The sequence below is a fragment of the Podarcis vaucheri genome (genome assembly GCF_965113315.1).
Source record: "Podarcis vaucheri genome assembly, chromosome: 1".
Classification (NCBI taxonomy): domain Eukaryota; kingdom Metazoa; phylum Chordata; class Lepidosauria; order Squamata; family Lacertidae; genus Podarcis; species Podarcis vaucheri.
Window position 1 is genome coordinate 108,803,509 of NC_138759.1, and position 26,164 is coordinate 108,829,672.

At 40.9% G+C, this 26,164-nt stretch overlaps 1 protein-coding gene across 8 annotated transcripts in view; it reads right to left on the bottom strand.

Annotated features, from left to right (window-relative positions):
* Positions 1-26,164, bottom strand: part of CCDC148 (coiled-coil domain containing 148) — a gene marked incomplete at its 5' end in the record, with an annotated part of 110,448 nt that overhangs the window by 11,773 nt on the left and 72,511 nt on the right. For all 8 annotated transcript variants that reach the window (XM_082198196.1, XM_082198191.1, XM_082198190.1 and 5 more), the window contains 2 exons: positions 7,199-7,317; positions 12,294-12,434. In XM_082198196.1, coding sequence (XP_082054322.1) covers positions 7,199-7,317; positions 12,294-12,434 — 260 coding nt within the window. The remainder of the gene's footprint in view (positions 1-7,198; positions 7,318-12,293; positions 12,435-26,164) is intronic.

Sequence of the window (26,164 nt, forward strand, 5' to 3'; positions counted from 1 at the left end):
GGTTAAGTAACATTTTAAAAAAACAACCAAGTTGAATAATGAGCTTAGTTTACTGGTTTCAGTAATGCCACCTTTTGAAGCACTGTGAATACACATTCATTTAATTTCTGATAAGCATAATTTCATTAAAATGGCTTACAGAATGTGTCTCATACATATTTAACAGGAAATTTTGGGACCATGTTTATTGTAAGAGCTTTAAAAGATCATTATGGACACCTTTATAATATGTACAATATTTCACCAAGAAAGCTCTTCCCTATTTTGACTCAAATAAATATTCATAGAGGTACAGCAAAAGGGAAACTATGATATCAGTCAAAGAGAAAATGAGAGAGTCAAGAAAGCTTTTCCATTGCCATCGCTGATCATTCTGCTTCTGTGGAATGTTTGAGAATTTGGATCAAATGATTAAGACTCCAGTTTTGCATACCTACCTTGGGTAACCTTTTCTGTTGAGGGCTGTATTTCTTCAACAGAAATACAGAAATGCATGCTGGTAATAGGTAGTGCTGAAACCAGCAGTGGGCTAGGGCAGAGCCAAAAAGTGGGCAAAGGCTAGAAGAGTCTGCCATCACTGAGAAGAGACTATGTGGAAGCAGTAGAGTCTAGTCCATTAGGGCAAGCTAAACACCTTAGTCTTGATTCCTCCAAACCCACCCTCTTGCTTTTTAACAGCCCTTGTAGAAATCAGCAGGGAGGAGGTTAGGGACAAAAGTTAGCCCTACCTGCCAATGACTCTAGCTCCACCTACTGTTGACCTCCTTGCCTTTCACTCCACCAGTCCACATATGTGTGCAGCTGCCAAACTGGGTAAGAGTGCCCAGCATGAGCAACGATGTCAGTTTCCACTGCTGCCTCATATCTACTACATATATGAAATCCATTCCACCACTGCTCAATAGCAGTGGTGACTTCTTCCTGCCCCTTGAATACCACCTTCCCAGCTGCTGCTAAGTTCAGCCTCTGCTCCTACCTATTACGATTCACTGTTTTCGAAACTAGATTTTGAAAAATAACCTATTAAATACGTCTGAAATCTCCCCAAAGCAATACATGGGATTACTTAGAACTGTAGTCAATAGTGCCTATTTATGGCTTTATAGCTTCTAACACTTTCCTATACTCTTCAATTTGTTAAGAATGTTTGGCAAGTGCATACATCAAAAGGCTGGCGCTTGATGTGATACTATAAGCTGCAGCAATGAAAGAGACTTTGATTTTCTTTGCCCGGAGAGCACTCCCCAGACACAAGGAACATGGCATTTAGCCCTATTCAGCTTCCTAAAGCAACATCAGATGCTTACATCTACAACCTTGCTTGGCTAGCAATTAGCCCATACTCCAAGCTACTTCATACTCCAAATCAATTAAGCCTTTACTCTAAAGGAACAATTCTGTGTCAGAATCATTACAAACAGACCCAGTATGTTATTCACACATGTGCATATACTGCATACTACATTACCATTTACCAGCACAGAAATGTTATGCTTCCTAAGTGGATACCACTATCCCAGTTATCATAGCCACCCTACTTAGAGAATCAACAGTAACCACTTCCTCTGTGCCATCAGGTAACATTATGAATGCAAGGATAGGTTGACACAAGCCCATTTTGCGTGGAGGCTACTCTGATTTTTGAACAAACCACATAACTTGATTCAACAGTGGATGAGATTAGAAAAACCTACTAATGCAACAACCACTTACAATTAGGGTTTTTTAAATTCAGTTTTATTCTGTATATTCAGGTCCTTTACAGTTTGAACCCCTATTTGCCATTGGCTCATTACTTCTTTATTAGGTAATAGTTATCTAGGCCAGAGCAACATCCTTTATCCAATTTTATAACACTTCTTAGAACTAATATATATATATTTTAAACCCATAAAGGCAGCAACAGGGCTCAAAATATGATTGGAAGAGCAGAGCTGTGAGAGGTCTTTAACTGCTTCTCATATGTATTTCTTCATCTAAATCATACATACCCACAGATGTTGTCCATCCTTCTCAGGGAAATAATTCCCTTGCAGAACCAATAGTAGCTTCTCCACTCCACCCTACCATGGCTTAAGTAAAAACAAAACCACTGGGAAATCCAAATATTGATCTTCCCAACAACATATCTTGCATGATAGGCTGTTGCCACGCATGGCATAATAAATATTTTAAAATATTATGGATTGAATTTTTAACATAATTGATTTGGTAAATTAAAGATTACAGAACCGCTTGTGCTCCTGTCATGGAGAAAAAGAAGATCACAACTGAGATATATCCAAAGCACTGATTCAAACCTTGTAACTTGATTTGTGAATTTATCATTTCTCACAAACACAAACGCTCAGACTCAGTAAAATCAGGCAGCTACTTGTTCCCTATCTGATTTACAGCCAGCCAGCAGACTAGGGTTGCATAACAATGGAATAATCACTTTAAATCACCGTGCTTTCTACTGGTCCTGAGTCACAGTAACTTCTTGCGCACCTTAGACACAACTGAACATTTAGCTATGGAAAATAAAAGTTACCTCTCACTTTCTTAAACCTGGCTATTAAATGCTAGTCCAAACAGGGTATTCTTACAGGTATTTGGGGTAAGACTTTGGGGGGCCCCTTAGGGGATAAATTATTCTCACAATTGTGGGCAGCCCTTGAGATGACTACTCAAATTGGTGCATGCTTAATAAAGTTCAAGCACTCATGGGTAACTTCAAAGTCCATGATGGAAGAAAGAAAAGAAAGAAACTTTAGCCTACATCACACTCACCCTGGTATAGGTTTTATGGGTCAAAACTGGCACCTGGAATTGTGTCTAGAAGACAGAATGGAACCATTGAGGCACTAGTGAGATGTTCTCTTTGCATATTATCCAGCTGAGGAAACATTTCATAATGGAAGTGTCTGGGCAAATGTCATGGGTTTATATAGCTCACCACTGCCGATACTAACTGGAAGAGGTTCTCCAAGGTTTCAGGCAGGAGTCTTCCCTCCCCCCCCCCCATCTCAAGATCAACCAGGGATTGATCCTATGATCTTCTGCATGCAAAACACAGTCTCTATGACAAAGCTATGGCCCTTCCTCAAAGTCCATGCTGCACACACAGAGGGCTTGAAGAGAGGCAGGGTCCTGACTCACTTGTTGTGCAGGGTATCAAGAAGGTAACAAACAATGAGAACTTCCCCACAGCTTAGGAGAGGAAATGGCAAGGGAAGTTCAACCTGCCCAAAAACTGCTGTGGGAATTAAGAGTGGAATTCAGTGCTGTGCTGTTATATATGCTCTTATTTACTGAAGAAGATATATGACTATATGACTAATGGATACTTGGCCCAGACTGAATAGAATGGGTGAGAGCCAGTTCTCAAAATATGGAAATTTGCTACAATCGCACAAACTTACTGATCAAGAAACACTTTAAGGCTGAAAACATGAAAAACTAGCTGTGGTTGAACACCATCTGTTATTATTATTTCTACCCACCACCACTGATTTACTTTTATTTTGCTGTACAGCCAGAAAAAAGGCTTCCAATAAAGCTTATAGCTGACATTGATAAGACAGTCCCTGTCCTCAGGTTTATAATCTAAAAAGGAAAGGAAAGAGGACCTGAAGGTGGGAGGGAGGGAAGTAAAAATACCCCAAACGTAGGCACTATTTGTTATGTTACAGAGTTCCTGTAACAACCAGCTGGAATGGAAAGAATTCAAGAAGAGGAGTAGTCCCAAGTTGATGGTCTTTCAGGAGAGCTGAACAGTCCCATTTCTTTCCTTTTTCTGAAGCCAGGTGGAGTGATTGTTACAACAGCAACCAACCAGCAGTAGCCTTCGTCCTGTCAGGGTGTAGCTTCAGTCATTTATTTGCATCTGGTTCCCCACTATGGCCAGAAGTTGCAAGCTAGACCCGTATGGAATAAGGAAGCAGAAGTGGCTGTCACTAGCACATCGATTCCTCCAAAAGACAAACCTCTGCACAATATTGCCTATTCTGGCAGCTTCAGGCAGAAGGCAAGACTGGACTTGCAGCACTCCATAAGAGCAGTCTTATTAATGCTTGCCAGGTCTTGCAGCTGAGTTGCCAACACTTCATCAGCAGGCCATCGTTGTTCCTAGGTGAAGATCATTCTCAAGGTAACAGTCTCGGTTTCATGGTGCAGTCTCGGTTTCATGGTCAGATCAAAATTCAGATAGGAAAGCCTCTAGAAAACTGATCTGAAGAGTATGAAGCTAGAAGTCCCACTCAGTAGCCTTCTCTAAAAATGAAAGGCTTGAAACAGGAAATCACATTAAATATGTATGATATAGTGTATATGGGGAGAGTTAGTTTGATGGCATGGGTCCCACAATTAGCAACATAACCCTGTCCTGGACCCTTCCCACCCAGTGCTAATAAGCTGGGATAACAAGGACCCAGCTGCTCCAAATGGTATCCTGCCAGACCTGAAGAACAAGGGATTCTCTTTATCCAATGGATTCCTCATTACTTACTTGCATCATTAATGTTATTAACTGCAGACAGGATTTTAGTCTCAAGCAACATTAATCTAACTTTGTGATATTAACAATCTTATGAGTGAGTTCAATGGGATTTACTCCCAGATAAGTATGCATAGGATCACAGCCTAGATCTTAGCCCAGAGATAATGCTGACATAGCCTTGCTTTGGCTTATGGGTGGACAGAGAGCAAATCCTTTTAACTGAATCTCACATTCCATTTCCTAACTTATGCGATGGAGTTCCAAAATGGGGAGTTGGCTCTTGGCTTATACTTTTATACATGTACTTTTAAAATGAAATTTGCAGGGTGGGGTGGGAGAGGAGCTTGTTTTCAATATGGCCTGTGTTTCTTTTACAATTCCCAAATAATTAGCTTCTCAAAATTCTGTAGAAAATCTCCTACAAGGATCTCATTATATCTTCAAGGCTAGGTTTCATTTTGAAGCTGTGTGTGTGGATACTGCACATTCCCCCAGAAACCTGACAAAAGCATAGTTCTGGGTTAAATTCACAGAATTTGTTAATTTAGGGTGCCCATGAAGAGCTTATATGGGGATTGTAGGTACCAAGTGCAGAATTCACATCCATCTCTCATCTGACACTTAAAACATGAATATGAACCAAATCCTCAGATCATGGCAATGTGTGCTTTCCATGTCAGGAGGGAAATGCTTTGACAAGTGAATACTTTAAGCAGAACTGATGCCTCAGAGTAAAGGTTATATAATGAATGGAGCTCAAAGGCAGATCAATGAAGATAAGTTGCCCTGAAGATTCAACATACTTCAAATTTGGAGCTGGGAAGAACTGCAGGTGAATTCTGCAGGTGAATTGCTATGGGGAAAGTGAATCAAATCTGTCACACTTTTAAAAAAAAGGAGAGAAAGAAACAAATGAAAGGAAAGAAAAGACTCACACACACACACACAGAGAGAGAGAGAGAGAGAGAGAGAGATATTTCAAGAAAAAATAGTTTTAAAGAAGTATGAAAGGGGCAAATTGGCATTACAATAATGTACAGAACAGGCCCTTCCCAACATCATTTATATTGTGAAATCCTGATTATTTGTGCTCATTTTGAGGCGGTCATGCTGCTTCATATCCTGCAACTTCCTTTTGAAATCTCGAAGGGCAGCTAGAAGGTGATGGTGTGGAGGCAGCCAGGGGGAGCTGGATGTTGCAACTCTCAGGTGTGGTGGACACCAATGAAAATTAATGTAGACTGGCTGCCCTGGGTGTGTGAGGAAAGGGAAGCAGCAAACCTAAGAGTGCCTCCTTGTGCATATCTACTCAGAAGCAGATATGAGTTTAATCACCACATATGTGGGTAGAGGATTGCAGGCTTCAACACCATTCACAACCCCTAAATGCCTCCTTGTTGTAACCTGCTTAAATTACAGCAATTTAACACATTTATATTAATCAATGACATTAATTCTCAGACACTGATCACAGCCTGAAGCCTTTGAACTCTGGATCATTAGGCAAGTATTTCACTCAATTGAAGGGATTACTGAAGACATCTTTTCCCATTCAATATCTAAGTATGAACTGCTGTCATCGCTGTGGTTCTTAGTTTTTATTTTATTTTATGATCACTACAGAAAACATTTAGGCAGCGTGCCTGACCCTTTACTGGCCTTGGGCAAAACCTGCAGATAAAAGTCTTTCAGTCCCCAAATGGATTGACAGCCGCAATGAAGGGGAAAAACCACAAGGCATAGTCTAAAGAAAGGGCAAATTATTTCTATAACAAGCAGCTCAGCAACATGCAACAGAGGAAAGAGGTGGGTTACTATCCAGCATTGCCTTCCAAACAGAGACATTTAATGTTCCTTGCTTGCTGTAAGAATTGTAATAATAAAAAAGAGTTTCAGAAAAGGAGCTAGGCTGCCTTATCAGAGCCACAGGGAAGCTGCAGGGTATCCCTTCCTTTGAATGGAAGCTGACAGAATTTGAAAGCTGATCTCTGCATAGCCTACAATCATGTGGATGCTGTGAGCCAAAAGCTACAGGATAGTTATTGCAGAGGGGAAAAGGGTCTCCTGATTCTGAAGAGAGCTACAGCCAGTTTTCATACTTAGAAAAGGCACTAGAACAGAGGTGTGGAATCTGTGGCCACACCAGATGTCATTGGAACCTGAGAGTCCCCCAACTCTCTAAGCAGTGCTTAGAGATCATGAGAGTTGTACTCCAATGATCTTTGGAGAGCCACAGGTTCTCCACCTCTGGGCCAGATGAAGCAATGGTCTAATGCATTCACAGGAGGGCAGGAAAAACAAATCAAAATATAAATCATTGCATGGAAAATATGCATGATGGTTGTTTACTTCACAGGAATCCCTACATCATGAGAAGACCTAGCATTGACTTGTCTCAGGTTCATAGCAACAGAAGAAGGGAAAAGTACAAAAGCGAAGAACTACTAACATCACTGCCCTGAGCCCCATTGAGTTCAGGAGAGCTTACCCTAGGTAAATGTATATTGGGCAGAAAGCTAAAAGTGTTTATATTGGGGAGCCATGCTAAATAAAAATAATACAGTTTTAAAAGAAAAAAAATCAGTAAATAAAACTAAAAAGTACTGCTTTGAGGCTGTTGTTTTATCTTTTATAAATTTTATGAAATAAGCAAAATTTAAAAATTGCTCTCCAACCATGAGTCAATAATCCGCATGAGGATTCTGTTTATAACTTTACCTTTTCTTATCTTTAATGACTTGTTGAGCCAATAATTTCTTGAATTCTGCCAAACGCAGAAGATCTTTTGCTTCCAGTTCCTTCCACCTGCGCTGCTTTTCAGCCCAGTACCTTTTCACCTAAGGTTTGAAAAAACACAAAAGGAAATTTCATAGAATCATAGAGTTGGAATAGACCACAAGGGCCATCGAGTCCAACCCCCTGCCAAGCAGGAAACTTTGAAAAGGAGGAGGCTTCTATCACTGTGAAAAGGCAATTTTGGTTTCAATAATAACGGTTTTATTTGCCCATAGCAAGATAGCAATTTAAGTGTTCATTCCACATTCTCAAACAGAAGAGGGGGGAAACTGGCTTGAGGAATTGCTAGGTATGGTAGTGTTTGCTATAGCATTCTGCTCTTCCATCCTTTTTAGGGGCAGGCATTACAGACGGCTTTATCCCTGCAAACATCAAGAAGGAAGCAGGTTATCTTTGATCTAAGAGTTTCATTCCACACATCCAGAAAAGAGCAATATTTAAATAGCAGTAAAACACCCGGAGGTATACATGCTAGATATGAGCATGTGAATGAAAGAGACAAGAAAAGGCAACAAATGCAATGATGGTCCATTGGATTTTTTTGCTTTTCCTTAAACACACACACACACACACACACACACACACACACCAGATGTCAAAGGAAGCAGAATAAGAAAAACTGGCAGCATCTGAACTATCCGATCAAAACTAGCACCAATGAAAGCAGGAGCCAGTACTATAATATGAGAAGATATATAGAAAACAGCTGGTAATTTGGCTGTGATGTTTATAGAATGACATTCAACAACTATGGATGTTTGCTCTGAGCAAAGGCTAATTAATAGGACAAGTGCCGCCTCTGCTGTGAAAAAAAAATCAGTCTACGCAGAGATAAACCAAAGCTTAATTAAACTGAAAGAACCGATTTTTCTCTTGAATAAACTCAAAGGGGAGGGGGTGTCCAATTTCCCCTGCTCTTTAAAACTCTTCATTTCTTTGAAGCAAAGAAATAGCAATCACCCCAACTTTGTTTCTCCATCTCTGGACAGTCATGGTCTCAATTAAAGTACAATTATTAAACAACAATGTGGTGCATTTTCCACATATTTAAATGAAAGCAATACCAAAGTACAGGCCAAATTATAGGATATTAGGTGTTCCTGGGCCAGTGACTAGAAATGGGCATATATTCCTTTGGATTTTAGAGTAGGAATTGGCTTCTCTGAGAAGGCAATAGATGGAAAGTATGGGATTCCTGGAAGCAATACTCCTTTTAGTGTACAATGTCCACTTGAATGCCCCACCACATCTGTTCACTAATTCACACGTTTTTCGGTGGGTTGGGAGGTGTATTTAGGAGAAAATGAGGATAGATGAATTTTCTGATTGTAGAATATGAATTGTAAAGGCTGTTCCCAATTGAGGTTCAATGAGCAATTTCAACTGATGTCAAGAGATTACTGCATCTGTGTGACTCAACCCTTGGGCGAGTGATAACAGCAGAGCTCAGTGCCTCCTCCAATTGATTTTAGTTTTGTGAAGCCAAGAGGTGCTCAACGCTTGTCGGACAACTGGTCTACATGACCAAAACATACTGATGTGGTAAAGTTTTCCTGGTCATTGTTAAGACGAGAACTAGTCCTCTACCGATCCAGACCAGACTCTCTGCACATGGGAAATGGGCCAAAACCCTAAACTGTATTTTATATCATTGACTCTTTATTTCGATTCTTTGTATATCGTATTGTTGTTTTATTGCTATGGCTGATGCAAATAAAGATTCATTCATTCATGAAAAATGGGAATGACAAGGTGAATTGGCAGAAAAATGGGGTCTTCTCAAGTAATTATTACCAGGAAGAAATGGCAACTTTGTCAGAATCCTGGGCTCTCACATAAGGTAAAGGACCCCTTTATATATATGCATGCATTTAATATTCTTAAGAGAAGCAAAACTGTGATTAACTCAAAAAGCATATGATTTACAATATTTACCTTGTAAAAGGAACAGAAGATGCATCATTCAGTTAAAATTAAGATGGCAAATATACATCAATAATTTACAGCCAACAAAATTAATAGCTTCATTAAAGAACACACACACACAAATGAATCCAAATGAATGTGTTAAATGTCTAGGGTGAATTTTAAGTACATAAATAATTCCTTGGTTTTCCCTAGTGTTTTACGAGATCCTAAACAACATGAACATTTCTATCATGTCCATTTTACTGTGAGCCCAGTGGTTGGAGGACTTAACTATATATTCTGAGGGTTTTCAAAGTCACTCTGACTTACACTAGATGGCAGTCTCCACTCTAACTGGGTATCTACTAAATCTACTGGGCTGATTAAATAAAAGTAGGATAAAATGCTGGCCTCAGCGTTTCCTTGATGTGGAAGTCAGAGTGCCATCTTACACCATTTTTATGGGTTGATAGGTCCTGTGGCAAGCCTCTGGTGCTAACTTACATTTCAGAGCTGCATATCTCACTAGATTTAATACTTATCCAGCACCCCATGAGTTTTGTGGCCACTTTCAAATGAAAGCAGGAGACAGTCAACCTCCTTGCAACCTTTGATCTCTACAAAACTGATGAATCTACAACCTTGTTTAGGAGCTCTGCTTAACACCTTCAGAGTCATGGAGCATCTAAATTATATCTTCGTGCCTCTTTAAATCCTTCCAAGACAGCTATCTTCAGTAGATTAATTCCAGTGAAGCCACTGGAACTACCCAGAACTAGTGGCTTGACAAACAAATTCAGAGACTTTTTTGTACAATTACAGCTTGCATAAGAAAACCTAGCTTGCAGCATTGTTTTAGCTTGCCCAAAGTGTTTGCTGTTATGTGCAATTGCTTCCAAAGCTATCACTTTAAATGCACTTATTTCAATAGATTAAGTCAAATCTATCAGGCAAGCATTTCCTGAAACGCTGACAGTTTCAGCAGATTAGCATTTACCAAACAGGGTTGAAATCTAATATAGATTAATTTTAAGTATTGTTTTATTTAAGCTATTTTATAGGCATATTAGGATGATAGCAGCAACTTGGTATCTCTGATTACTACCACAGTTCTGCTAACTATCACTGGACATGTTTATGCCTTATAATAAAATCTGTCCTATTGTATTAATTGCCTTGTTTTATGCTGTATTGTCCAATACATAAATCACACTCTCTCATAAAATGTTGGTAGGGTCAACAGTCTTTTTGGAATAAACCTGAATAATAATAATAATAATAAAACTCTGGTCAGCATTATATATATTACTACTCCAAACTGTAGCAGCACACCAACTGTATGGAGCAACATACCCTAATGGTTTTTAATAGATTTTTACGCATTTTTATTGGGCCTACTTAGTTTCCCTAAATGATACATTCTAGACATAATCTGAAAGCATTTCGTGGTAACCTAGTATGGTTTGCTGGTTTATGGAGTTGTTGCTGTTGACATCCGTTTGTCTCGAAAGACAATGGAGTGTGCTTCCAGAGATGAAGGCAAACCGCTGGAGGAATCACAGCACCTGCTGTGGCTGTTGAGACCAGTAACTCATAACTGCTGCCTCTTGTGTTATTTTTCCTGTGTTAACAGCACTGAAGTGACCTCTATGGGGCACAAGCTGGGGCATTATGTTTGGAGGTCCTGGGCTGCCCAGACGACAAGATCCCCCCCCCCCTTCATTGCTGATGTGGTCCAAAGGAAAGCATAACAATAGATCTGGCAATTTGACACCAGCTTGGCTGCAGGAATTGCTGGAAGGATCTCGTAAAACACTAGTAATAGTAATAGTAGTAATGGTTGCAGTAGTAGCAGGGTGCAGGGTGGGGGGAAGAAATAAAGCAAAACAAGGATATCCCAGAATGCACACACAGAAAGTGCTCGTCCAATGCCTTTGGATCCTAGCCAGGGGGAAATCATATTTCAAGTTCTGTTTGCTAATATACTCTGCCTCTAAAACAGTGGATTTAGAAATGTAAATAAAATAACAGGAGACAGCCCTTGCTAGTCTTCCTCTTGTCACATATTTCAAAATGCCTAAAACAAATGAGCTTTACTGAACGGGGGCAACACTTTCCTGTGAAATAATTAGATTTGCCTTGCTTTTCCTCGATAGCCGAATACATTTGTACAGGAACAAATCATTTGCATGCAGCAAAATGCAGGAGTGATAACATCCATGCAGACCTCGGGAGTAGTGATAAAGGTGCTTCTTGTCTGAATGCAGTTACTCTTTTTATTTGTATAAAACACCCGAATAGTACAAGATTGAGCTCTATGTTTTGCCTGCTTATGTTGCTTATGAGGGACTAGGAAAGAAATACATTAAACTGTACGGTTAAAACCTGGAAAGCCAAGCTAAAGGGCTGCTATTACAAAGTTGTCCCTTTTTAAAAGGTTACCCCCCCTCCAATAATGAACAGAATACTGCTTTGTGAAAATAACTTTTACTTAATAGTTACAATGCTGGAAATGGAATCCAGATAAGAAGCATAACATATACTTCCTATGGTACTCCCCCTTTTTTTTTCTCCTCCCCCAGTGTTCAGCAAAATGAATGCTAATTCAGATATATGGAGTAATATCCACTTTTCTTCTCTCCCTTACTACAGGCAATGGGCATCAGGCCCACTGTTCACTGAAGCTGTCTCTGTGATGCTCCAATTGCAGTGTGCAGACATTACATTGTGATGCTTATTTGGTGCATTGCAGCATACCTTGCTGCAGCACTGGGAACCACAGTGGTCTTTGCCACATTAGCTCCTGACAGCAAAACCTGCCAGACATTATTTCCTCTCTGTGACAGTGTAGGAGACACATGCATATGCCTGGAACTGTGCTATTAATAAGAATGCCAATTAAACAAACTTGGTATGATCACAGTAAAAATGGCATGGAGTTTTCAAGCTACAACAAGCCCTGGCAGATCTCCACTAAGCACTCATTAATCTCTGTAATAATGTTAGGGACTGTTTACAAGGGTATAAAGTATCAAGATCAATTAACGCTTTAAATGTATTTAACCGTTTAACACATGCCACATACACACACACCACACACTTTGCATACTTTTTCTTTGTCCTCTGCTCTCTGAAGCATTTCTTTCTCCTTGTGAAACTTCTCTTTTTCATCTTCTTCTTTCTTTCTCCTGGCAGCGATAGCAGCTTCCAGTCGGGAAGCCTCTTCCTGCTGTACACGCCACTGGAGGACCTAAACAAAGATGAAGATTCTGTTCCAGTTCAGTTAACAACAGGTTAAAAAACAGTAACATCAAGACAGCAGAGTTTTCTTTTTTAAAAAAATGGACTGGCTTCAGAAATAGCAAATGGCCAGAACTAGGAAATGAAGAGGAAGCGGACTATAGTCAGCATTTGTTTATGTATTTGATTCTATCCCATCATTTGATCCAGAAGGATCCCCAAGGTGGCTTACACAAAATAATACAACAAAGCAGCTTGCGGGCTTCTTCTAACTCCTCTGACACATAACATCGCTCCAAAGTCCTTCTCTGCCTGGGATGGGGAGGGGAGGATTGGGGCATGATACCTAATGGAGTAAAGGCTTCCTCCTATCAAACCTGACCATTGGCCATGCTGGCTGGGACTGTTGGGAGCTGGAGTTCAAAATCACCTGGAGGACCACAGGTTCTCCATTCCTGGTTTAGGGAAACAAGCTAACCTTCAACTGTGGTATGAAGTTGGCTTGTTTCCCTGTACTGTGGTTATGATTAGCTACAGTTTAGGGTTTGGATGTAATGCTAAACTGCGGTTAGTTGAAAACAGCTGGTCAGTGTAGCATCTTGAAACAATACAAAAGCATGCAAAACCAAACAGTGTTGGGAGTACACAACAAGAAAGCCTTCCTTTCAAGCCTCCTTCAGCTGAGCAAACAAGAATCTGTCTCTAGCCCAAGGTCATATTCATATGCAGGGGTTTAAATCGGTACGTGATGCAAATGTAACACCTTCCTTGAATAAAATACACATTCCAATTTCTCTACTGCATTCTGTCCTTCCTGTAACATTCACATGCAACACAAATGTGGAGTTGTATTCTCATTCTTTGTAAAGTGCCACAAACGTGGATAGTGCTATATTGTTGGCGTCTGTCTGTCTCAAGAGACTATGGAGTGTGCCTGTGGGGTGAAGTTAAACTGCTGGAGAATCACAGCGCCTGCTGTGGCTGCTGAGACCAGTAACTCGTAACTGCTGCCTCCTAGTGGCGTAGCGTGGGGGGGCTGGGGAAGCCGTCGCCCCGGGTGCATCTTCAGGAGAGGGGTGCGACCAGGTGCCCCCACAACAGGATCCAATTGGAGCATGGCTCTGGTATGCAAGACAGCTGGTGAGGCAAGCTTCCTTGCATCCAGCTGCGACTCTGCTCCCAGGTCAGGTCTGACCCGGGGGGTGGAATAGAGAAGAGTCGGCAGAGAACTACTGCCCCTCTCCTTGGCTGGGCTGCAGCATGCACAGCTCCGCTGCAGCAGAGAGAGGCTGGGATGCGCGCCATGACCGGCCACAGCTACTACATACCCAGATCAAGCCTGACCTGGGGGAGGAGAGAGGATGCAGAAATGCAAGGCGCCCAGCTGTGGCTACTCCATCCTTGGGTCAGGTCTGACCTAGGGTTGGAGAGAGGCTGCAGCCGTGAGGAAGCTACTGCTTCCTCGCGGCCAGCCCAGCAGCTCTGGCAGAGAGAGGAGAGTGTGGGCTAACACTGCTGCCCACTCTCCTGTACTGGGGTGCGTGAGTGCGCCCCCGCACTGCTTTGCGAGGTGAACCGCAGCAGGCTCCTTCCCATTCTACAATTCAGACATGTAAACAAGACCCAAGACTGAAAAGCCAAGTGTCCTCAGGAAACAACCTACCCATTCAATCAATAAAACTATATTTAATTAAAAGCATGTAGGTATTTAATCCTCCAATTTTGTTTAGCACACCTTTTACTCTAGTCCCCACGACCCTGTTTTAACAATAAAATGCCAACTGAAAACGTAAATAGGCTCATAGACGGTATGAATCTTTCTTTGTGTTTATTTACCGTTTATAGCTCTGAGTAAATAATATGGAAAATAAGCTGAAGGTCATCAGCAGGATCCTTCATGCAGAACCACCTCTCCGCTAACTTGTAAGATTCAGAGGCAAGCTGCCAGAAACCACTGATAGGAATTTTGCATACCACTTCCCTGACTCAAAAAGTTCCTTTAAGGCACACAGAAGCTTAATACTGCATTGTAATAAGCTTCCTGCCTGCCTTCACCTCCATTGAGCTGAATGGGGAAGCCAGGCATGTGCAGGAGGGCTATGCACATACCACAGGGCACACCATACTCTGGATTGTTGGAGAAATCAGATTCTATATTCTGTCACTGCTCCCAATGTTTTATGTTTAGATACATGGCAATTATTTTCAAGCATCCTTGGCGGTGATCCTCATGCAGCTCTCTCTGCTGAACCGTTAGACATATATTTAGATCAACTTACAGAAGAGCTGTTTTTTAAAAGTGTTTATAAAAATGAGATACATGTGGCCTTCTGCTTGTGGAAAAGCACTCTGTTGAAAAAATCTACAATAATTGCTTAGTTACTGCGCAATAAAAGTGTACCAGAGACTAAGCTGTATTTTTTGGAATATATTGAGTTCTTAAACAACTTAGGCAGTAATAAACAATGGCATATTAACATAAATAATCATTAGATGGAATTAGTACACTACTAAAAAAAAATACCCTTCACCTATTCCAAATAATTTCCGTTTCTAAAATTGGGAAGTATTATTTATTCCATTTGATTACGCACTGCATACTAATCATTCACCAGCAAAATAGATTACTGAATGTAACGCCTGCCAATCACAAACTCCCAGAGGAGTAAAGGAATCGAGGAACGCTACAGCAAGACTGATCTTTATTACAATGCGGAGGTTGTAATGGAAACTACAATATAGACAGTGAAATTGCTGCTAAGGATCAATAATCTTTGAAGTTTATTTATAAAAGTATCTTATGTCTCTCACACACCCATGCAGCGTGCATTTACATTCCACCAATGATATACAAACATAGGCATTGTGTAATGTCCAAAGGTAACTTTTTAAAGGATCAGAGGTTATTTTAAAAGAAAGGGTTTTTTTTATCAGATATGTATACACTAAATCCCCCAGCTTCATTCACAACCCAGTTAAAAATCAACAGAAATGCAGCCCGGTTCTATTCATGTTTATTGGGAAGTTAAGTCCCACTGTGATTAGAATGACAGAGTCCTGCGTGTGTGTGTGTAGAACGACAACCTGGCAACAAGCCCAAGTACACTTACCAGGAAGGAAGTCCCCCTGAATTTAGTGGGAATCATTTTCAAGTAAACATGCTTAGAATCAAGCTCCAAATCAGCTTATGGGCATTATGGATAAGATTACTACTATTGTGTTGTCTCAATAATTCTTCTATGAAAGACTTTGTATTGCCAGAATTCAGGCACGTAATACAGAGCAGCAAGGTATGAGCTTGAGCTATTTAATGCACATACAACCCACTAAGGAAGCCCTTGTGCCATCCTGCATTTCGTATTTCTGAGGTTCATGAGAATACAATAACCTGTATGTAGGCAGCAAAAATCATTAGGAAAATGAAGCCATTGTATAAAGTGTAGAGGCTTTCCATGAGAAATGTCAGTGCAAGGGAATAAGTGGCTAGAAGTAGTTTTGCTGTTTTTTCTGCCAAGGAGATATTGTAATCACCTATTTAAAGCAGATCATCTGCAATGAAGTGTGGAATGATAATAACGAAGGAACCAGGATCAAGTGCTATCATTACAGGGAAACAGCACAAGTTAACAAAATGTGTCAGAATTTCATTACGATATCCTATTTTCAAGGACAGCTATAATACCCTGATGTTTTTCTAAGTCTCTCTCAGTATAGATTTTTAATACAAATCTTTTGCTTTCTGGGTTTCTAAACAGAATTTGATATTAAAGCAGCTAGTTCGGCCATTTGTAACCTTGAAAAAGCTAGCAATCTCCGGCTTCCATTCAGTCCTGGAATGTACAAACAAGCATCAATGTACAGTCTTTTTATGCAAACATCTCCAGAACAAACACAATGTGCAGGGCTCTTTAGCTGAACTTTGAGGATGCAGCAACAACAGTCAAAAAAATGACATGAACGGATCAAAGAGGAACATATACAAAGTGTGACTGGAAAGTTTGGTGAATGGTCACAGAAATCGGACAGTGAGAAATATTCTAACATACATACCTTACAGGCCTTCAAAGTAGGCCCCCTCTGATATAATGCACTGTTGACAACGTTTATAGAACTGTTGGAAACTTCTGGAGAAGTCCTCTTTTCGTACTGCTTTCAGTTCCGTCACAGCAGCTTGGACATGTGAAATGTTGGAAAATCTGTGCCTTTTCAGTGCGTATTTCAGTTTTGGAAAAAGAAAGAAATCTGGTGGGGCCAGAATATGGAAGGTGGCACAACTCGGTAACCTCAGTAATGATTTCACACAGAATATGCAATTCTTCTGCCATCATTCGGACAGACAAATGCCGATCCTGCATCAATAACTCACAAACTCTGTTGACATGTGCTGCCGTTCTGCTCGTCGACAGTCTGCCAGACCGAGGGTAATCTTCGATGCTTTGCTGCCCTTCACGAAAATGCTTAAACCACTCATACACTGTCTTTCGAAATACAGCTTCATCTCCATACACAACTGTGAGCATTTTGTGGGTTTCCAATGCCAATTTACCCAATTTTAAAAAGAATTTCATATTGACTCTCTGCTCATTTTCAATCACAACGCACTGCACTATTAACAGCTACTAAACACTACCGCATGAATGTAGGCCTGTCAACAAATGCCAAGACACGTGCACATATGTTAGCTGAGATACGAACGCCTCCCACGTGTCTCCACAAACCCGGCAGTTCCCATTATCACATACGGGGGTGATTCACCCTACTTTCCGGTCACACCTTGTACAATCAGCCAATGAGAGCTCTGGATGGCAAGACTGACGCCATGACAAGCTCCAGGGCACTATCAAAGATGAAGTCAAGCTACTGACCAGACCAAAGGAGGCACCTGGAGATGGGAGGAAATGCTATACTCAAAAAAGGCTGGCAAAACCATACCCATGTATTTGTGGGTACCTTTGTATCTACCAGGTTTGACTTTGTATCATGCCAACCAGCTCACAGCACTGCACTTTTCCTGTTTTTGAAAAACATTCCTTTTCAATTTAAGTTATATGCTCCTAAATACATGCAGAATATTGAATCAACTCGACTGTTAAGAAAAACTGAATAGATTGTCTAATAAGTCATTTCCCCAGTCTAAATTCCATGAGTTCCAAATATATTCATTTTCTTTCCCTAGCTTGTGACAAAAATCAAGTTTGCTGCCAAGATTTCTCCCTTCTTCCCCGCCCCAAATGAATAATTTTTTTTAAAAAAAACTCTTATTGACACAGGTTCTTATCAAAAACAGCATGATTCGTCTTCTAAAAACGCACTTGCTCATGAAGAATAGAGCCACAATTCTATGGGAACTGAATGTAATCAGAAAACCTGGTGCTGATGATAGCAAAAATGCATCTTATATTTTAAAGCCTTTAGCGTTAAGGGGAGCTGGCTGAGGATGTGGAGGTCTTTTAGCATACCTTGCTGCCATTGAACAAAAATGATTTAGTCAAGCCAGAAGACAAAGGGTTGTGGTGGCAAGATAATAAGAGTAATAATGATACAGAGTGTAATTGTAGTGCTAGAATTGTAATATTACATCTCTATAATTACAATTATGCTTCTCAGGGAGGCAAAATATCACAGGCTGGCAGAGGTTATGCAAGAAATGAAAGCCTGAGTGCTTTCTTCTAATTTTGAGGAATGATTAAATGAAGTTTCAAAAGCTGAACTCCTTGGACTTTGCATTCGCAACTGGAGAGGAATTTCACAGCTGAAGTAGAAATATCCCCCTTCAACATACATGACGGGAGGAAGGAATATCAGGAGTCGTGGGCTCAGCAGCACAGATGGCCCCCTGAAAGATGAAATGGCCAGGCTGGCGATGTGACAGCATGACTGGAGTGGCAGAAACCTGACACTAGCCCTAACCCCATGAAAGTGCTGCTGCACAGACTAGGGCAATGGCAAAAGCAGGCAGGACAATCCCTGGAGTGGCTGAGGAGAGAGCAGAACGTGTCTTTGAGCTCCTGCTGGGGAGCGGTAAGACCCCACTTGCCCATGGCTACTCGTCTCCAGCCTGTACCTGACAAGGGCTGGGTGACAGCCACAAACCTCCCAACCGTGACCAGCCAGAAGGTATGCTGTTTGACAGGGGTCAACAGATGTCAAAGGAGGCTGGTTTGAGGTTAGTCCAGATTTGGGAGGCAAAAAAGAGCAGTAACTTCTGGATGACACAGACTGACAGAATGAATGGATGACTGCAGTCAATGGCAAAGCCTCTCATCTCCACCCTTTGGCCTCAGGAGGTGGTACCACTGCCTAGTGGTGATATAATGAGTTCCACCTCCTGAGGCCTATATTTCTACTTCTGACAAGTCCCCCCTAATGTTAGACAAGAATGCTAATGGGAATAAAATGAAAAACATTTCCTGAAGAAAATAAGCTGTAGAATTAAATATTTGGTGTGGTTTTTTTATATATAAAAAAGAATCATACCTGTGTTTTTTATAATAAACGAACCACAATCACTTTAAAACCAACAGTTTGTTTTCAGTTTGTAGCTGGACTTGTTACTTTAATTATTGGTGTACCCTGCCCTGAAATCATTGGGTAGGAGGTGGGTTATAGATATTCTAATACTGTAAATTATAAAACATTTCCATAATCACTTTTCTGAGAGCTGTTAACCCTACTAGTAAAATGAAAGCTCAAAGTGGAATGTGTATATACACACATACTGTATGTACATATCGCTAAGGTGAACATTCCACTAGCGCAAGGATTTCTTCTTGGACCATGGTGTGTTCTCCCGCTATGCACCTTCTAAATCTGTTCTCTGTCCCACTATGTACATATATGTACATGCACACCCACCCACCATGGTATGGACTGCAAGTTTGTACTCTTTCTGATGCAGTATCAGGAAATGGGCTTTACTGTGTAAACATTAAGCGTGCTGTTTCAGTATTAAACAATCCTGATTGTTAAGCTAATATTAAAGCAGTAGGGAAACTGGCTCCCCCACAGCCTGTTTCACAAATGAGATCACATTTTAGCAAGGCGGCGACTGCCAGGAGCAATAAGCTTTGAATGCCAGTTGTAATTAAAAACTTTACTTTCAAATATATTTCACAGTTTATACATGGTGAAAGGAGGATTTGCAGACTGCACACAGATTGCTTTGCTACACAGAGGGGATACTTCTTCATAGTCAGTTAATTATCTGACTAGTGTACACTGCAAGGATGCAAAGTGCACTAAGCATGACTAATTAAGGCAACAAATTGTATGTTATGGTCCAAAATTTTTCATCCCTTTCCAGTTGTGAACAGAAATTCCCCCTATCGTCCATATGCACAATGAAATAAAAATGCTGTTACACCAATGAGGAAAATGAGTTCAGAAAGATTACAGTTTCCTCCTTTGTGCTGTGACTCTGATGAGCAGAGAAAATATGGCAAAACGGTGGAATAACACTACTTCAGAAATGTGACTGCTCACCAACTTTCTCATAGCAGGTGAAGTTAACCTTCCTTTACTCACGGTCCTCTAGATCACAGGCCGAAAGTATGATTTACAGGCCAGTTCACACACCTCCTCTGTAATCAATCACTTTCCCCTATGCATTGCAAATGAGCCATCGGAACCAAACACCCAAGCATAAGATACATTTTCCAAAGTTTCCATTTCACCCATGTTTCACCAAAGCAGAGACTGCTGCCAGTAACCGATGGGGAGAGGACTAAGGCGGCAGGGGGTTGCTGCAGTGTGGGTGCAGCAGCAGAGCCAATCTGACGCTTTTGCCATTGCACCAACACCACACCAACCTTCTTCTCAGTTACCAGCAGTGACCGCAGCATTGAAATGCCAGGCAAGCAATGCCACCTCAGCCCATCAGCTGCTAATGTCCTTCAACACTTCCTCTGGCCCTTTCACTACAAAGAAGGATGATCTCCCTTCCCTCACCCATGAACTTAACAGTCTGTTGGTCACCTTTCCTCAGCATGCAGGGGATTGCTGACACCAGGCAAGCTGTGGCGTTGAGGTTCATCTGAAAGCCGACTCAGGACCACAAGTAGTCCTTGGCTCACCATTAGATTAATGCTAATCTATAGTTGAGGGCAGTTTTTTAAAAAAATTACTCAAACATTTCATTTTATATTCTACATTTCAACGCTAACAATTCTATAAGCCGTTCAAAATAATAAAAATGCAGGTGATATTGCCTTCAAAAAGAATCAAAACTATTATTGATGGGATGAAACTAATATACCATTGATTTCAATGGAACTAAAAAGGGACTAATGTCATCTGGATCTAAGTCTATAACTCTGAAATAAGCTTATTCCAAGCTTATTTCTTAGTATTGAAGGAATTTAGCACAAGAAAACGCAACACAGGATAATTTTAGACAACAGCCAGATTGTGTCCACTGAAGTGGTCTAGTTTTTGAGTCTTTACATTAACTTTTCCTTACCAAAGAGTAAATATTTGCCTGTTGCAAAGATAATTATTTGTCCTTGACACGTTTACAACTCCTCTAAACAGACAACCACAAACCACAAGCCTCTCTCCATATCATAAAAACCAAATGCATCTGCACACAAATGTAAACCTGATAATGGCTTCTCTTATTTACAATGAAAGTTCAGAGCCAAATGCATACTGTACATATTTGTTGAAAGGGGGCAGCCCCAGAGGCTCTTGACATCTAAATATCATATAAATTTTGTCTCATCTGTAAGCCTTAGTCTATTCTGTACTTTAACATACGCAGGAAGAAGTGGGTCACAAATCAATCACCATCCATTTAATATTTTCCAAAAGAGTCAAATGAGATTATGTCTGCCTCCAGCAAACACAGTACAGGGACTATGGTCAATATGCTTTAACGCTCATCTGATGGTTAAGGCTAGGGCACAACTAGGTTTTAGAACTAGGATTTTTTAATCCAATGGCAAATGTGGTTTAAAATCCCTCTTACTTTTAGCTTTTCCTTGAAGTAATACAAATCAAGCGACTACTGTTGTTCAACATGAGCCTACCTAGAAGAAGAGACCTTTGTCTGAGATCCCTTATCAAGTCCCTTTGCAACCCAAAGCAGGGTGAGAGGTGATGGGGTACATGCAGAAAAAAGGCCCTTGTCTTTGGAATAACCTCTCCAGGGAAGATTGCCTGGGGCAGACTCCAGTTGCCTTTGACTTGTCTGGTCTTTTAATCTTGCTTGGCTCTGGCTTTAACTGCCCTTATGCTGAAACCTCACCCTCTTTGGTGGCCATGAAACCAGAAGAGTTATTTCTGCAAGTTTTGGGGGGAGGGGAGTGGGGTTCACAAATTGTTTTGAGGGCAGGGTTGCCACACCAGGCAACTCATTTTAAAAAGGAAAAGGAAAGGATGAGGGCCCAAACACATGCTCTTTCCTACTCTTGCATTCTAGGGAAAAGTGCTGCTAGAGATCCCACCCGCTGATGGCAACTACAGCAGGATTTCCCCCGCCCTCCTTCTCATAAAAAATGGCAGCCAGCAGCAGCTTGCAGCCCAGAGATAATGGGTGGGTGTGGGGTCATCTATGTTTGTTCTGCTGCTTTTTATGTTGATATTTGTTCTGGTTTTATCTGTTTGCTTGCTATCTGCTATGGGGATCTTATGGAGGGTAGGATAGTAATGTATAAACACATAAATAAAAAGCAGCTTGTTCTACCTTCAAGAAGATAATTTGCTTTTAATTGGGTTTTAAAAGGTCTGCATATAATTAATCGTATTTTAAAAGTCACCTACTGGATAGCAACCAATTAGGGGGGAAATACGCTGCTCATTCTTGGGCTAGTTATATATTCACATGGTGTATGTGGACATTTTGCAATCAGCAACACGTCACAGGTAAACGCCTCCATTATTTCAGAGGTACACCACCGCCTTGCTTGTACTATCTGTGAAGTGTCTGAATCTATTATGTGTAAAGTCTAACACAATCAAAATGAAATAAATATGCATTTGCTATTTCTTAAAGTACCAATAAGATCTGATTCTATGTTAAGCATTACTTACACGTTCCAATTTGGTTGAAATAGAAAGGAAAAATATCTGTCCTTTAGGCATTATCCATCTATGTAATGCAACTATAAGAAATCTCGGTGTCTTTTTTGGCCTTCCAATTTAATTAGAAGCAGAGAACAATAAGAAATAACAAGACACCACAGGAGAGAACTGAGGAGCAAAAGAACAGAAGCAACAGATAAAAGAAGAAGAGGGAAAGTGGTAATGAGAGATTTCTGTAACGAAGCCAGGTCATTTACCATAGTTCTATTTTATTTTTTAAAAAATGTAAACTATAACTTGGAACAATAAAAGAGAAGAAAAAGCTGAGACTTAATACAGAAAGTTGGTCTTTGGAACATGCAAGTAGAAAAGGATTTTTCTTGTGAGACGCATATATGGTTCTCTTAGGTATATGCATGTGCAGGCGAATGAACATAACTTTAAAAATATTCCTAAGAAGAAATCACTTGCTAGAAAAATGGATGTAAAAGTTAAGATTTTGCATTTTGCCAAGCAAAGGGTGGGATTCAAATAAGTTGTTGCATTTGTGGAACAAGGATTGCTTGTACAATGGGACTTCCTGCCTATCCTTCCCCTGCATGCCCCCTAAATCTGGTCTGGAAGGTTGGGGGAACTCCCAAAGTAGGTTTAAGGGGGAACAGAAGAGAGGAACAGAGGCAGAGGGAGAAGAGACAAGGGGGGGGGAGTCCCATTGTGCAAGTCAACTATGTACGCCACAGTGCTGTCAGGAGGTCCTACACATGAGTAGGAGTCCAGCAGAGACACATGCCTGACTGGCATGTTCTCTCCCTCCTAGTCGGTCATTCAGGAGATTCAAAAGCTTTCTCCAGCGACTGATACCAAGAGGGATCAGCAGACTTCAGGATCAGCAGAGTATAGGCAGTCAGTGTTCAGATTCAGTAGTGCAGCAATTTGGCTAAACTACGTTTATTTACATATATACACTTGGAGCATCATAACTCAGCTCCTTCCTCTTCAGCATTAGACAGCAAAGAGAAAGAGCAAAGGACAAAAATCCTACATCACAGAAACACAGTAATAAAAACATCCTGTCTCCATCACTTCCCACAATGTGGAATGAAAACATACACCGTCATGTGATAAAAACAATCCCATGACTGCAACACGGGAAAAGAATCCTAACAAGTGCTACACTGAATTCCACTCCAATATTCTACTGCTCTTAACTTTGTCCCCACAGACACTGTCATATTTCAATCATCATGTATCAGTCATCTCCACCACCCCCAACTATTGACTACACCAGGGTTGCAACTGTAATGTTTGTTCATAAAAGAATAAAATGGTTTAAAAGCAACAAAACAAAAAAAAGGCTTCTGAGTTTGTGGAAGGAAGCAGCTGTAAGGGGAAGGGGTGACTGGAGAAAATCAACTCCCAGCTTCGACTTTTCCACTAATGGAATGAGCCCTTCCATTTGCAGAAGGGACACTCTTGATCTTACTCCCAATACAAGACTTTTAAGTTAAACCATTGGACAATTGGGACAAAAAGGCAAAGCCTGAATTATTAATAGTGCAGAGACAACTCTGACTTTTCCAAGTGCTTTATTGCAACTAATTCAAAACTCATGCAGGAGAGGGCTATCAATGGCTACTAGCCATGATTGCTATGCTCTATCTCCATATTTGGAGGCAGCAATGCTTCTGAATACCAGTCGCCGGAAACCATGGGAGGGGAGAGTGATCTTGTGCTGGTTTCTCACAGGCATCTGGTTGGCCACTGTGATAACAGGATACTGGATTAAATGGGCCACTGGCCTAATCCAGCAGGCTGTTCTTAAGAAAGCTGGGGCATCCTGATGGAAATCACAACAGCAGCTCAGAAAAGCCACACTCTCTAGTCTTCAGTGTGTGGTGGTGGATGGTAGTAATTGTGGAAGAAACTTTACTCTTTCCTAAGGCCCAAGCTATGTCTCTCTTACCAAAAACAGCATGAACTAAGTTCTGAGCAGCCCTTCAGATCAGAGGACAGATTGGAGTGTCTACAGCCACTATCTTGTTGGCAGATGAAGTAATGGGATAGCGTTGGCTGCCTCTCACAGATTATCAACTCTGTGGTTGAAGGAGAGTTTGCCAGCACTGGAGTGGGGAAGAAAGTTGACTTGCTCCCTAGTTACAGGCCCCACAACAACAGCAAAAAGGAAGACAGACAGTAACGTCCCAATTTCGTGAAGACTGAATGCGCTTGGGAATGAAAGGGTTACCCAATCCTTACTATGAAGCTGAACCCTGAAGTTCTTCCAGCTCATTGACAGAACACATCCAGATGTAACAAAATACACTTAAAAAAATGTTTTATAGACAAGATTAAAAGGAGGGGGGAGAGATCAAGGATTTTATAAGCAGATGGGGCATCATATGGGCTGAATCAGGAGGTGACTTTGGCAAGGAAGATGTTTTCCAGATCCTGGGAGCAGGAGGCACTAAGGGAGAGTTGTGGCGTTTGCCCCCCTAGGTGTGTGACATCATACTGGGTTCATAAGGAAAGGGTTAACTAAGTGTAAAATGACTAACCTATAGGAACCCAAGGGGAGGAGTTAGAGTAAGAGTTGTTAAGAAGTCAGTCTGGAGTTAGAGAAAAGAGAGGGAGGAGAAGTCTGTGGGTTGGGCTAGTCTGATGTGAGAGAGTGAGAGAATCTGTTAAGAGGAGTCAGTCAAACAGTTGAGATAATCAGTCAGAAGGTATTAGAAAGGTATAGCCCGGTAAAGAAACTAAGGTTAAGAAACTGACAAGAAAATTATCTGAGAAACCATGAACTTGTTAATGCTTATAAAATAAACTTGTTTATTTGGTTTAATTTTAACAACTGTCTGGACTCAGTGTGTACCCGAGAGTAACAGGTTGGTGGCAGCAGGGAAGCAATCACAGTGGTGGCACAGGGATCAATAGACTGTCAAATGTCCAGGGACCCTGTCTGATCACCACAAAAGTCTTTACAGGAATATCACAATGTTCTCGGGGAGCGAGACAGTTTCTGACGACATGAGTATCTCAACAATTCTATTCCCATTTGCCTTCCTACTTGCCAAATGTGTTGGTTTGGGGAAAACTGCCATGTTGCACAATATAACAGATAGTTTGTTTATAAAGATATCCCAGTTTCCCATTGGTGCAATCCAGAAGAAAGCAGCCATATGGTTCTGTTGATTTACCCTATTCGGCTTCTCAAGATGCTCCAAGGATTTGTCCTTGGAGGAATTCAGTTTCATTTTAAAGCTCTTGCTGATTTTGATGGAATTAAAAATTCATCCAATAATTTGTTCGTGTTAAAATCAATTAAAATGTTCCTTTTTAAAAATTTATTCACTCTTTCACATTCCATGCTCTGTGGGGCAAAGCATGGGTATTTAGCAATACAATATCTTATTATTCATTTATTATGAATTGTTCTACAACAAGTGTAAGGAATCAGTGGCCCTCCTGATGCTGCTGAACCGCAACTCCCATCATCCCCAGTCAGCATGGCCAATGGACAGGCATACTGGGAATGGCAGTCCAACAGAATCTGGGAGGCCACAGGTTTCCCATCCCTGTTTTATGAGTTATTGTTCTATCTTGGTCTTTGCCTGCCATCACTTTGCCAATCATCTTCAACCCCTCTAGTGCCGAACTTGTGTGGTAGTGTGCCTGCCAGTTTGGAAACAAAACAGGACTATCCAAAGGCAAGTTAGTGGTTTC